Source organism: Tripterygium wilfordii, chromosome 13 (genome assembly GCF_013401445.1).
Source record: "Tripterygium wilfordii isolate XIE 37 chromosome 13, ASM1340144v1, whole genome shotgun sequence".
In the NCBI taxonomy this organism is placed as follows: Eukaryota; Viridiplantae; Streptophyta; class Magnoliopsida; order Celastrales; family Celastraceae; genus Tripterygium; species Tripterygium wilfordii.
In genome coordinates, this window is record NC_052244.1 from 2,892,149 (window position 1) to 2,906,383 (window position 14,235).

Sequence of the window (14,235 nt, forward strand, 5' to 3'; positions counted from 1 at the left end):
GTGGAACAAGACAGCAGAGACATTCATACAACATTCAGCACCAAAAACATCGTCCAAGGAACCACCTTGGCTTGTCTATATCCTCCACAAGAACATGAAAATCATCTGAGAAAACAAGGTTGTCTATATCCTCCACAAGAACATGAAGAATCATCTGAGAAAACAAGGTTGTCCATGTCCAGTCAATTCATGAATCTTGAAGAGAGAAAGTTTTACACATTCAACAATGGAGCAGCAGCTAAGGAGATGAGCAGTTGCTGCAGCAGCTGTGTGATTGGGTCTTCACATGGATGGTTAGTATGTCTAGACCAAGACTTTCTTCCTCTCTCTTGAATCCTTTCAACTGTGATCAAATTCAACTTCCCAGAATTGGGTCTTCTTCGGGAATGGGTCTTCTTCGGGGATAACAAATATTCAAAAGATAGGAGGTGGTGAGTATTTACTCTGGCAATCTTATACAAGAGGTTCTAGAAGAAATTTGTTACCAAAGCTGTACTATCATCCCATCCGTCTAATGAGGACCATTATGTGGCATTAATCTACGGACTAAATTCAAAGTTAGCAACAACCCTTTGATGATATCATATGCCATGAAAACCTGCTTCATGCATTGGCTATGGACGGTTCGCTGGAAGTGTGGGATATTATACTTGAGAGTTCTGGTCCTTCTGCAAAGAAGATGAACATCAAGCCTGGTTTGTAAGGCCGAGACGATACATACGGGTTTTCTAGAGCAGATTGTTGTATTATAACTAAACTTTATCTCGTTCAATCTGCAGAGGATTTATTGCCTGTCGTAAGGTATATATGTTGGGAGTTTTCTTACAGCAGTGGGATGAACAGAATTCGGTTTGTCCATACAAAACCTTACATTTTAAGGTTTTCAAGTTGGATATTGAACAGAAACTGTGGATTAAGGTAGGATCAGTGGATGATAATTGGGAAGACATTGAAGAAAGTTGTCTGGGTGGAGGACATGATATGGGGGGATGTTTAGCTTGGAAGACAAAAGTGTGAATTTACCTGATGAGGGTGAGATGAAAAAGACCAAAGCTCCACCTCCAACTTGGATTGCTCCTCATCCTTGGAAGCAGTCAGTGTATAGAAAATAGCGAGGATTTTGTTTCCCAATCAAGACTCGAAATTCAACCATATTTTGCAAAGAAAAAAAAAGACAAGTAAAAATATAGTCAACAATAACAATTACACAGCAATGCAAGGGAACAACATGCAAACGCCAACAACAGTTTGAATGGGCGGTTCATAATGGCCAAATAAGGAACCCAAATAAGACTTTTTTTATTTTTTTAGTTATTGATTAAAGTACGAAAAATAACACTAAAATCATATAAAAACAATAATTAATAACTGAAAATAACACTAAACTCATATAAAAGAAAGAGGGAAAGGTAAGGTTGGGCTGGGTTAGTGGGCTGGACTGGGCCAAACATATCAGTGTGGGTAAAAATGGGCTACAAGCCTAAAAAAGTAACCTAGATAGCTAGGACTAGAGATTTCAAGATGAGCAAGAGTCTCAAGGGATTGTCACTGCTATTTCTTCCCTTCGATGTTAAACCTTTGTTTAGGGTTTTACGATTATTATTTCAATAACGCTAATATATTATAAAAAAATTACATTTTCTTTTAAAAAGCCAACCTGTTTTTAAATACTAGTTTGTATTTTATGTGAGCTTCGAGCCATAAATTCACTTTAGATCATGTATGTCCAACTCAACAGTTGAGATAACTAAGATAATTTTTATCATTTCATTTTCGTTAGTATAAGTCAAGAGTTGGTATAACTAGCTGATATCTATATTATTTTCGTTTTTGTTATTTGATAAGAAAACAAACACACGATGTTCTTGCAGGACACCTAACCATCAGCTACATTCCGAGTAGGAGGATATGGCCTCCTGTGTATGTATATATAGGTTATCTTTATTCTGAGTTTGTTTCACAAGAAATCAAGTCAAGAGAGCTCTCTCTCTGCATTCTCTATATTAATGGAGACACTGATACACACAAGGCCTTCATCATGCGACTGGGCTAGTCACAATGAATTTCTTCTTGAATCAATCTTCAAACACTTGTCCTTTATCGACATCTATCGCGCCAAAGCAGTTTGTTCATGGTGGAACAAGACAGCAGAGACATTCAGCACGAAAAACATCATTGTCCAAGGAAGCACCTTGGCTTGTCTTTCCCCCAAAAGAACATGAAGAAGAAGAATCTGAGAAAACAAGCATGTTCACTCAATTCATGAAGCTTGAAGAAAAAAGGTTTTATACATTCAACAATGGATCAGCAGCTAAGGAGATGAGTAGTGGTGAGAGCTTTTGCTGTGTGATTGGGTCTTCCCATGGATGGTTAGTATGTCTAGACCAAGACTTTTTTCCTTCTCTCTTTAATCCTTTCAATTGTGATCAAATTCAACTTCCCCAAATTGGGTCTTCTTTGGGGATTCAAAGGATAGGAGGGTCTAGAAGAAAAATTGTTAGCAAAGCTGTACTATCATCATCCTATCCGTCTAATGAGGACTATTATGTGGCATTAATCTACGGACAATCTTCAAAGTTGGCATTCTATAGAAAAGGTGAGGACTCATGGACTGCACTTGATAGTAAGCAAGAAATCTCTGAAAGCTATGAAGATATCATCTGCCATGAAAATTTGCTTTATGTATTGGATGTGGATGCTTTTCTTCAAGTGTGGGATATACTTCAATGTTCTGGTCCTGTAAAGAAGATAGAGATCAAGCCTGATTTGATCAACAGAGACGATACATTAGGGTCTTCTGGAGCAGATTTTTGTTTTTTTGTGACAGTATCTTATCTTGTGAAATCTGCAGGGGATTTACTGCTTGTGGTAAGGTATATTGGGAACTTTCTTACCAGAGTGGACAAGAATTCGGTTCCTTCATACAAAACCTCACATTTTGAGGTGTTCAAGTTGCATATTGAGCAGCAACTGTGGATTAAGGTAGGATCGATAGGTGATCGTGCACTGTTTCTGGGTTCAAATGAATCAATGTCTGTTTGTGCAAGAGATTTCAAGATGTTCAATCGAGATTCGATTTACTTCACAGATGATAATTGGGAAGACATTGAATCTAATTTTTCGGGTGGAGGGCATGATATGGGGATGTTTAGCTTGGAAGACAAAAGTGTGAATGTACCTGATGAGTATAAGATGGAAAAGACGAAAGCTCCTCCAACTTGGCTTGTTCCTCATCCTTGGAAGCAGTCTATCGATAGAAAATAGCGAGGATTTTGGCTCCAGCGCAGCTGGGTGCCTTGTGCGAGGGAAAAAAACAAGTTAATGCAGTCATCACTATCTTTTTCTGCTACTGTTGATGCTAGTTCCTATATATGTTCATGCTCCACCAACCATATTTTGTAAAGAAAAAAGACAAGACAGTTCTGCAGATGTCAAGGAAAAATATAGTCAACAATAACACAGCAATGAAAGGGAACATGCTGCAAACGCCAACGACAATTTGAAGGTAGTTCATAGTGGCCAAATAATATTTTCAGGACTAGATTGCAAGGAAAATCACCAGTGTAGCATACGACAAAAGCTGGGAGCACGAAAATACAAGTAACGAACCTAATGATTAATCATCAAGTCCGTAGTCCTTCCCAAAGTATCTGTCTACAAGACCATTTGCCATATTTCTAAGATCTTCATTTTCATGGAATTGAAATCTTTCCATTGCATCAATCCCATCCTCTCGCTCAACAAGCTTTGGCCCCTCACCATTTGGCATACCCCTTAGAACCTGCATACACAAAAACTGAATCCTGAGCGACTAATTTTCACTCTGTTGCAAGACAAAACAATCCAACATTCACACGAAATATTCTTTGCTGCTGTATCGCATGAAATATTCATGCAAAGGGATTGCAACTAAAGAATAACAAATTAGCCGAGCCCAAATGAACATACTCTGGTGCTGTAGTAACAAAATACTACAACTGAGCAGACAAGAATGAGTACCACAAGAATATATCCACTGTATAGAAGTACTCCTTTAATTATAAAAGAACCAAAAAAAAAAAAGTAACAAAAGGATGGGATAGAGGGGGAGAGAGATGAACAATTAGATTTGCTTACCAGCTCCATGAATTGAAGTCCTAGTCTTGCAGCCTCAGTATCAGCAGACCTTACTAAATCAATAAAACCAGGGAGGCATCCTCTACCAACAAGTGAAACCAAGTGGTCCAAGATTAAGTATGGCTTTCCATCAGCTTCTGCTGGGGCAACACATAGGTTGCCCAAGACATAAGCAACTTCCTTTCTAACATCAAATGGTGCAGTTGAAAGAAGGCGCAGTAATAAAGATGCCGCCTCACTGGCATAAATAAATTGCTTGTGTTCAACAGAACCAGCAGCAATGTTAGAAAGCACCCAAGCTGCTTCCTGCATAAATGGAAATACTTCCAGTGAGCACAGGTTTAAGGATAAACACAAAAAACAATGAAGACAAGAAAACCCACCTTCTTTAAAACTCTGTGCTCACTCTTCAAACATTTAACAAGGACTTCAATGACATTACCTGAAAGCGAATTCAACTGTAATTTTTTTTACATAAGACGTGAGTGACCATCATAGATTCCCATCTAGTAAAAGAAAGTAAGTCACTTACCTGTAATATCACGTCCAGGGACAAGAACAGCGGAAGTTATGTACGAATCACCAGCTACAAGATTTCCTAGACTTCTTAGCACCTAGATGGAAAATCAATTGCCATTTAGGTGCATGTACTGTTACCGTGCGTCCGTGACAAACATATACGCTAATCGAACAAACAACAGAACCAAGGGCATCCATAGTTGTCAATTTAAGAACTCCAAAGTAGAGAAAAAAAATTGTGAGGAAATGCCCAGGGTCAAAATTTTGAATTACAAAACAATACATATATTCAATTATGATCTTGTCATTTTGATGGTATGGAAAATGGGAATGTAATCACTAGAAAGCAATGGCCTATAAGGTCCACTATAGCTTTAGGTAACTCAGTCTCATTTACAAATCTTGCCTAATATGGAAGTGGAACCAAGCAACTAGATAGTAGATATAGCTTAGAAGGTCCAAACTAGAACACTTGAGTCAGCTACATCATGATACGGACATGATTAAAACATTAGACCATGGGAACAGAACATCATAAAAACAGTAAGCATGTACCAACCATCTTAGCCTTCATATAATAAACATAAACAGATTGGTGAGCTCAAGCTTTAAATAAAATGTACAAGCATTTAATAATTGCATCCCCAAACAATTTTGGACAAAGGGGCTTTGACTATGATTACAGCATAAAAATTGCATCGTTTATACTTCAACGAAAAAGGAAATCAGTAAGATTCTTTGAAATGATTTTATCATTACCGGTATGAGCAATTGCAAACTATTTGATGTTGCCAACCTTTGCACAAGTAGTTGAAGAACATCATTCTTCACCAGCATACTGGTAGCAACATTTGAAAGGGCTGAGAGATACACAACTACCCATGCTACTTCGGTAGCCAACTCCTCATCCCTATACATGGAAAATTATTGGATTATACACAAAATTCGGGCATACATTTTTCTTCATGGAAAAAGACTAATCAAAACATAGTCTGAAAATTTAAGCAATACAAGCAAATTATATTTAGTCATTATTGGTCAATCCAGTGGAAAAGGTAGTTATATTCTTTGCATAATCTTACATTATTGTTTTTCAACAAAAGACACCTTCGAAACATCATTGTAGCTGCAGCAAAGTACCAGGAATAACAATTGTAAAAAGCATTTGGGCCCCGTCAGAAACTGTTTTCAAAAACTAGGCACGACACAATAATTAATGGATTCCTCCACAGGATTGAAGTTTGCAGATAAACTTAGTAAAAATAAGAAAGAACAACAGAACAATGTAAAAAAAACGCAATTAAAAGTCAAAAACAGCGACCAAGAAGCCCTAGCACATATAATTTGTCAATGTATTTTGAGATTGATCAATTACAAGACAATAATAAACATTAAACATTGCCTGTTTTGAAAACTACAGCCTTTCTACTATCCATTCATTATATTAGAAGGCCAATTAACCAGCACCGGTCTAACCTAAGCAAGGCTCTCAACATCCATTAGTAGCCGTTTGTGTGAACCCGTGGCAGTGGTTGTAATTATTCTGATAAAGGTAATGACCAGTGCTGCTAGTGGGGTCTAAGAAGAGGTGTTCAAGATGCATTCCGAATGTTAGTATGATGGGGGCTGCTCTCCTTGATAAAATTGATGCATTTGTGCTAAGGTTCTCATAGCTTTTACATTGCATGGAAAATTGCTTACAAAATCTATTCTCTTTGTGAGATCTATCGACTAAATTGATTTCTTTCCAATGACTAGAGGATCTCCTTCAAAAAAAAATTCCTTTCAAAAAATCTTATTGAAACAGATTATTAGGGTGTAATTCCTACATAGATGAAAACCATACAATAACAAATGGAATTTAGCTGACACACAATATGCTCCACTAAACAAACTCTCAGAGCTCTCTCCTGTACACATCGCGTGGCAAGGGAAACATCCAAAAATCTTTTACAGTTTCAGCTTTAATGACCAAAATTCATATAATTAACGTAAGAGTGACAAACTTAAGCTTACGCTTTTTTCAAGTGCCGAAGAATTGCATCCAGCACTCCATCAACTCTAATGAGTTCTGTAGCAGCTTTAGGATCTGGTCCCTACATTCAAGCACACTGAAGTTAATGTTGTAAAGAAACTTCGGCACACTGAAGTTAATTTTGTAAAGAAACTTCAGGATAGCACACACATTTTGGAATTCCATAATGCAGCCGAAGCAAAGAGCAATAATATTCATTTAGTATCACGATACAATTCAGAGAGAAAGTGAAACAAAATGCAGCACATGCTTCATTGAACAGATTGTCATAATTCTGAATTTGTAAAAAGAGGTCAACCAAGCTGGTGAGCCAGAATTATAAAATGCTCAAGTTTTCCTGAATTCAGAAAGGTGAAAGACCTTGATTAAGTTTGACAATGCCCAAGCAGCTGTTCTCACAGTTGAGCCCTTGTTTGGTAGCATCATTCTTGCAAGAGGTGGTAATACTCCTTGGGACAGCAAAACATTTCTCAACTCCTCACCTTCGCCAGCAACGTTTCCCAGTGCCCAGGCACACTGCTCAGCCACGGGCAAGGAACTCTTTTCTGCGTAGTAAGTGCAATTGTGAGTACAAGACCATAGGCACCCTAAATATATTAGAGTATAAGCGACTCTCTGTCTGATAACTGCATCTGGGTTATATATTCTTACATCTACCTATATGACAGGAACCTAATATAACAAGGCGAAGCAACAAACAAATCATTTTTAATAATGTTCTAGCAAATCAACAGTGCAAAATAAAGGAATGCTCATGCTTATTTCCTGCAGGCTGCAGTAATCAGTTCTCAGGGAAAAGAAGCACAATCCCCAAAACTTCACATGAACCTTTTTATCACGAACGAATAACCACAGTAACATTTTTGTGTCAAGCTTCCAACATTTGCAAACTTAAATGCTACTTCGTAGCCACTAAATCATCCTCTACTATGGATCCTTGTTGGAGCCAAGTGCTTCATGCGTGTGTGTAACACCTGGTGTATATGTGTGTAGTGTCAAGTGAACCATGTGTTCGGTTTATGAAGAGCCATGTGTGTGGCTATTTTCTACTTTCTAGTGTTTAAGTCGGTTTAGGTGTGTCTTTATATATATGACGTGTTTAGTTGTAAAAGTGGGTTAGCACCCCAAAACAAAAGAGGAGTCATAGACTCCATTTTCAGGGAGCTTCAAACTCCATATTTGGGCTACTGCCCTGTGTGTTAGAGAGTCTTCAAGACTCTGTTTTATGTAAGGAGTTTACCTCCTTGTGTTTTCTATCAATGAAATTCCTTTTATGCGTTTGGGTTTTCTACCCTTGTTCAATTTCTGAACATGGTATCGGAGCTGTCTTCTTGAAGGCCTGTGGAGATGATTTGGGCACAAGGAGGAGTTCCATGGGGTGGCAGAAGGAGTTGTAATCATAAGGATTGCACCCAAGCTACTGTGTTTTAGATGGTTGAAGCAAGAGATGGCAGAAAGGAATTTGACAACTTTTTTGACGTTTTCTAGTCCTATCTTGCAGATTTGTTGACCGGGTATTTATGCAGGTTTTACTACCTTTCTGTGAACGCACATGAAGCAGGGAGGAGTGTTGGAGCCAAGTGCTTCATGCGTGTGTGTAACACCTGGTGTATATGTGTGTGGTGTCAAGTGAACCATGTGTTCGGTTTATGAAGAGCCATGTGTGTGGCTATTTTCTACTTTCTAGTGTTTAAGTCGGTTTAGGTGTGTCTTTATATATATGACGTGTTTAGTTGTAAAAGTGGGTTAGCACCCCAAAACAAAAGAGGAGTCATAGACTCCATTTTCAGGGAGCTTCAAACTCCATATTTGGGCTACTGCCCTGTGTGTTAGAGAGTCTTCGAGACTCTGTTTTATGTAAGGAGTTTACCTCCTTGTGTTTTCTATCAATGAAATTCCTTTTATGCGTTTGGGTTTTCTACCCTTGTTCAATTTCTCAACAATCCTAGAATCAAAAAGCAGAAAGCAAACAATTTTTTGCGAAATGAAGTATCCAGAAAAAGAACCACCAAAGGATATTCCTTAATGGTACAAAAGAATTACTAGCAATAACCAACCTCCAAGATGAGCAATAAGCAATGGTAATGCAGGCAACAGAGCTTTTGTTTCCTCAGGTTTTCCAGCAGCTATGTTTGTAAGGCACCAAGCTGCTTCGAGCAACTGCAACATTACAAATGAAATGGAAAGTACAGCATATTCTTTAACGCAGTTTAACTTCAGAGAGCTGGCCAACTACCCATCAGATAAATTAGTATTCATAATATCCATCACAAACTCTAAGGGTGGGACTATAACTCGGGCAACAACTAAGTACAGCATATGTTGGAATTTGACTAACTCAACTAGTGAGAACCTAATTGTGAGCAGAATTCAGAGATTTCATATTCAAATTTTTTTAGGTAAATAAATTGGCAATTAAGAGATAATAAGAATATTTTCCGAACAGTGAAGCAGTAACCTAAAAAAAAAAAAAACAGACCTGCTCATCTGGCGAACCAAATGTAAGACACTGCACCAATGGGGACATTGCTCCGGCTTCTAGAGCAGCTTCAATTGGAGGGCATTCAGATCTTGACAGTAAGCGCCTTAATTCCTGAAGGGCACTAACCCTCTTCTGCATAGCACCCTTTCCCCTAGATCGAAGATGGTAAAGGTCAATTCCAAACAAATATCAGGATAAACTCCAAGGCAGAAAAAGCATCAACCAGTACGAATATAAAATGCAATGTAGATGCACTAGATTATAAGGAAGCTTGAAGTTCAGTGTGCTAACATTACACCGTAATCATCTATCATCTCCTCCGAACATGTCAAAGCCATTTATAAATTGTTTTGAGCAGTAAAGCTACCAGTGGGACTATTAATTATTATCCTCTATACCAAATTACATAACAATGAAGCTTGAAATTCTGGATGCCGAACCATGAATAATAACAAATTCCCATAATATTTAACAAGATTATCATCATAATCCAATGGAGAGACGAAAAAATCTTCATTCAAACTGCACAGAAAGATATGGGAATCTACATAGTACATACTGGAAAGCAACAGCAGATTTCAATTCTTCCACTGCTGAAGAAGTTTGAGCATCCAAAATTGATTGCTCTTCCTCAATTATCATATCATTATCAAAAGGAACATCAACGTCACTGCTAGTCCCATCTCTGCACAGGCGCTTCGCTCGCACCAGCGATTCTCTTCTTTCTTTCCCCACGGTAACTGCATGTTGCCGTCTCCTATGCCCCGCAACATTGCCAACTAACCTCACAAAAAATAATTAATTTTTAAAAGGCAGATAAAAGAACTTTCAGACCAACTTACAAGAAAGATTACAGATCTCTAAACCCGCAAACACATGCATATGCTAGGCTATAATCTAAATCCAAAAGTACTACAATTAATCAACTCTTCATTGTTTAATTCCTATATCGCTGATTTCCTTAATACCCTCTAGGTTTTCATTAATAGTGAGCCAGAAAGAGTAGCTCACTTAAGTCGAGCGAGCGCAGTTGAAGCATCGTAACTTAGCAGACATGTTCTAAACAACAAAGAAAACCAAACGAAAACCTTCGATTTCAATTTCCTTACCTTATTTCCTAGCTCAATAGTCCTAACGTCCAAACAGGGAATGGAAACCTAACATCGAAGAAAACGAACCTGAGGATTTAATGGGGTCTCTTTTGTGAGAAACCACGCCGTCGTCGGCCATCGTCGAGTAAGCTATCCGAGGCTGTTCGTTTCTATCAAACGGACCCTTGATTTCGAATGTGAGCAGATGGATGGGAAACCCCAAATACCCGAATGTCTTTCTCCTCCAGATCTCCACGCTCCCAAGCGCGAAAATTCACCGCCTTCTATTATTTTGTCCTAATTTCCCAAAAATTTGAAAGAAGTCCCTTTATTTTCTTTATTTTAAGTGTTTTCCCAGAAGTTTCAATATTTATAAATGAGCATGTTTATGATTGTGAACAAAAGAAACTTCACTTCCTCGCCTGGGTCTCATTGGTGCCGGTATTCATCTCTTTAGGCGGATTCGTCTCTCATTTCAATATTTCATGTTTCGTCGCGAGCTGCAAGGAATGTTTTTCGCTCTCGGGCTCATCGTCTCCCAGTTCGTCAACGAATTCATCAAGACATCCCTGCAGCAAGCCCGTCCGGTGACCTGCCCGCTCCTATACCTAATGTGTTTCAGGTCGAATATGATAATGCGAGGGCTGCCAGGAAGAATATGGCTTCTAAGTGCAATTGATCGATAGTAAAATCATCTCCAAAATAATCATTCCTAAGGGTATGTAAGGGATTGTAGTTTTCTTGATCTGTTTTGACTCATTGATTGTCTAAATTTGCTGCTGAATATTGGAATCGAGCCTTGTGTGCCTTAATTTGGATGATATTGAAGTGGATAACGTATGCTTTTACTTCTTAATGTGCAATTTGGGTCAAAAGATCGTTGATATTTGATGCAAATTTAGTAGCTTCTAAGTGCAGCTGACCAGTTGTTGTGGAGTTGGAGCGGCCTAGCTGACTTAATATGGGTTGAAACTTGGAACATTGAGTATAATATATAATTTTTGGAGGCTTTAATCTAGACACAAGAAAAATATATCTAGGGTGACAGTATAGTAATATGGTAATTATCTATTGTGCTGGAAACATGCTAAAGCCTTCGGGGCTGATATCCTCTAATCTACTTTGGACTCAAAATTTAATTTTTCTTTGGGTTAGCATTGACTTTGAAGTAGGAGTTTGTCATTTTGACTGATGGTTATGATTTTTTCTGTAGTTATGATAAAAATATAGCATAATATAACTACCATGCCTTGTGCTGAAGGATCCTGCTGAGAGAGTTGGGTGAAGTTGGTAGGTTTTGTGAGACAGTAATCCAAAGGCAATTGGAAGAAAACTTAATTGTTTTCATCCATTTTTCTTTGGAGGGCATCAACATTGTTGATGTTAAAATTTACTCTTGCTGTTTGTCTCTGTTGAAACTCTTCCTGTCACTAATACTAGGTGCACATTCGTTTTCAAGATACGAAAGGTTCATGCACGTAAAGTCTAAAGTCCTGCCTCTTTTTGATAATAATTGTAATTTTATTCTTGTGTGTCTAACATTATATTTGTCTTATATTGCATATGGGATTATAGAGACGGAGGAGAGAGTAAACTGAGAGAGAATGGTGATAATTTGGCTTTAAGAAACATTTTCATTTGGCAGGAGCGTGAAATGAAGCATAAAAGCTAGTTGTCATTTGTTTTGCCTTCATACCTTTTGGAGTTGAGTAGCATTCTTAAGGGCTTATTTGCTAGTTTGGAAAGGTAATATTACTCGGAAATCTTTTCTGATTGGATGAGCAAATGCATTATGGACGGAACTTGGTTTTTTTTCCTACTCTTTCCCCCTCTATTAAAAAAAGGCTTCACCAACCTCTCATCTCTTCTCCTGTCTCCTAATTGAGTGCAGGGTTATGGTCAATTAGTGGCGTACGGTTTAACTATATACCATGTCAAGATTTTCAGTATGTATGAGTAGTTTTTGGAAGAAGAAAAAAACAGAGCTTAAGTTTGAACTGCAAATGCTTCCTTGGTGCACAACAGATTCTTCTTGACCCGGCTTCTTGCTGGCATATCATATGATATTGGCCATGAGGGATTAAGGCCAAAGGTCGGCAAGGTGAGGTTTCTCAATTATTCCCCCCGCCCCCCAACCCAACAGACATTGACCATCCCACCCCCCCCCCCCCCCCCCCCCCAAAACAGACACGAATGAGGGTCTTTCTTAGTTTTCCAAAACTGTCTTCCGTCTGACAGGGATATGTTTCAGAGACTGAGGGTTTTGGCTGAAGGGTTTCATGAACCAGATGGGCAGATTTCAGTTTCCTACCGGTTTGGTGGAGTTCTGCCATCTGAACTAAATCAGAAACTGTGCCATCTGCAAATTGGACAACATGAAACCAAATTGTAGAGCTGGAACCAGAACTGCATTGAGCCCAATCCAAACTCCAGCAAAAGGAAGCTGAACTCCAAGCTCTAAAGGACTGTGTTAAACATCTGATCCAATTATCTCTTTCAAATGTTTCAGGTAGGTTTTTTTCTTACCTCTATTTTATGCTAGGGCTTTTCTTTCTTTCCCTGTTTATTAATTTATTTTTGTTCTATGATTGAAGCAGCTCTAAAAACTTATTTGATGCCGGACAGCCTATATTTCATAGAGACACTAGAATATGATCATATGGTGTGAAATATCATAGTTCTAATTTTCATCGTTGTTTTTCAGAAGATGAAACAGAAGCACAGGAGGAAAAAGAGCAATATGCTGTATGTGATGATAATGTTACGGCAGGATGCAAGCTGAGAAGATCAATGGTTGGGATGAAAAGAGCAATTGACTGTTAATCGGTGGAATAACATGTACCATATAAACCCTAAACCCAAAAAATAATAATAATAAATAGTGTCAGAATTCAGAACTCAGCCTTTTTTTTTGTATTCTGAATTGTATATTCTATTATTATTTCTGATATATTATATATGCCTAGACTGCCTAGTGTTGAGCGCTGAATACCATTCTTTTCAACAAGTGATTCCTGAGACTTAAGACTTAGTCAAGCTAATATATTGAGTGCCAGAAAAGGCCTGAAAGCTCAGTTGACTTTCTATACTATTGTTGGGGAAATCATTAGTTATTGGTCCACTCTTTTGGTAAAAATACTGAATAACCCCTGTAAACTTTTCTGCTTTAAATGAATACTGGAGGATATTATTGTGAAAAAGCAATGGTAAAGAAATTCATAGTGCTTTGGTGGTTGCCTGTGCAGAGACAGATTAGAGGTTTGTGGAGCCCTGCTGGTGTTTTTCGGGATAGCCTTTCATCATCTTTTGATGTTTGTCAATTGACTTATATTATTACATAATCTTTTACCTGTGCAGTTGCTTTGTTTATTTGTTCCCACTGATAAAGAGGGCTCCATCTTTATGAAAAGTGGGATATGGAGGGGCACCAAAATAGCTCGCGGAGTGCCGAGGTCAACAAGTCCCAGGAGTTTGAGAGACTCACCAAACCAGGGCATGAAAGGGACATGGTTCAAGAAATTCTTTTTATATGATGCGATTGAGAATCTGAGATGGGTGAAGTATTCTCTAATGAATTTCTATGGGGCAAAGTCATATCGATTCAGGAGGTCGTGAGTTCGATTTTCATTAAGAGTAATATTTTTGTGACCACGCCTTGACCTTTGGTTGAACTTACGAGAATTTTCTGTGTATGCGGGTCTAACGGCCTGAGTTTAGACTCATATGAGAAATCCAAAGAGCAAGTTTGTAAAGTGTAAGTTCTTGGTTTAGAGAACAAATGACGCCCAGTATGCGATGCTTTAGCTACCATATTTTGAATGGAAGTATCAAGTATGGGTCCTTACAACTCAACCCACATTGTGTTGTTACTTAATTGAACTACCAGCTCATAAGGACCAAGGATAGAGCAGCATACCATTTGGTCAGGTTATAAGTGTAAGCAATTATGCTTATTGATTGTACTTGTGAGATTACTTATCATTGAAGAAAGC

The 14,235-nt window shown here is 38.2% G+C and overlaps 2 protein-coding genes and 1 long non-coding RNA gene across 10 annotated transcripts; 2 read left to right on the top strand and 1 right to left on the bottom strand.

Moving 5' to 3' along the window:
• Positions 1 to 1,793: 1,793 nt before the first annotated feature.
• Positions 1,794 to 10,516, bottom strand: LOC120013534 (importin subunit alpha-9). 4 transcript variants are annotated; one of them, XR_005471423.1, is made up of 13 exons: positions 10,331 to 10,516; positions 9,712 to 9,931; positions 9,150 to 9,303; positions 8,728 to 8,830; positions 7,031 to 7,215; positions 6,652 to 6,731; positions 5,395 to 5,545; positions 4,649 to 4,730; positions 4,500 to 4,558; positions 4,117 to 4,422; positions 3,610 to 3,781; positions 3,179 to 3,295; positions 1,794 to 2,233 (listed from the first exon to the last, which is right to left on the bottom strand). XR_005471423.1 is itself a non-coding variant. In XM_038865368.1 (12 exons), the coding sequence occupies exons 1-11, from the start codon at positions 10,380 to 10,382 to the stop codon at positions 3,617 to 3,619; spliced, it is 1,557 nt and encodes a 518-aa protein (XP_038721296.1). In that variant the 5' UTR covers positions 10,383 to 10,516; the 3' UTR covers positions 3,283 to 3,422; positions 3,610 to 3,616. The 4 variants fall into 4 exon arrangements, 2 of the variants coding, with proteins under 2 accessions (XP_038721296.1, XP_038721294.1); XR_005471422.1 differs by having other exon boundaries at positions 1,794 to 2,737; XM_038865368.1 differs by lacking the exon at positions 1,794 to 2,233 and having other exon boundaries at positions 3,283 to 3,422.
• LOC120012426 (putative F-box protein At5g55150) lies at positions 2,059 to 3,264 on the top strand. Its single transcript, XM_038863851.1, has one exon. It carries the CDS (start codon positions 2,059 to 2,061, stop codon positions 3,262 to 3,264), a length of 1,206 nt encoding a protein of 401 aa, XP_038719779.1.
• A 205-nt stretch (positions 10,517 to 10,721) lies between the features above and the next one.
• On the top strand, positions 10,722 to 13,144 carry LOC120013535. Of its 5 annotated transcripts, none has more exons than XR_005471425.1 (5): positions 10,722 to 10,961; positions 11,819 to 11,989; positions 12,135 to 12,344; positions 12,482 to 12,752; positions 12,841 to 13,144. It is a non-coding gene; the product is annotated as an uncharacterized LOC120013535 (long non-coding RNA). The 5 variants fall into 5 exon arrangements; XR_005471428.1 differs by having other exon boundaries at positions 11,889 to 11,989; XR_005471424.1 differs by having other exon boundaries at positions 11,819 to 12,344.
• Positions 13,145 to 14,235: the final 1,091 nt, after the last annotated feature.

What these genes read in the sequence shown, in the direction of transcription:
- LOC120012426 (XM_038863851.1), top strand. Translation starts at nt 2,059, where the DNA reads ATGAATTTCTTCTTGAATCAATCTTCAAACACTTGTCCTTTATCGACA.
- LOC120013534 (XM_038865368.1), bottom strand. Translation starts at nt 10,382, where the DNA reads ATGGCCGACGACGGCGTGGTTTCTCACAAAAGAGACCCCATTAAATCC. An exon ending in GCTTATTGCTCATCTTGGAG is followed by an intron (nt 7,216 to 8,727) that starts GTTGGTTATTGC and finishes CTTACTACGCAG; the next exon opens with AAAAGAGTTCCTTGCCCGTG. An exon ending in CCCTGGACGTGATATTACAG is followed by an intron (nt 4,559 to 4,648) that starts GTAAGTGACTTA and finishes ATTCGCTTTCAG; the next exon opens with GTAATGTCATTGAAGTCCTT.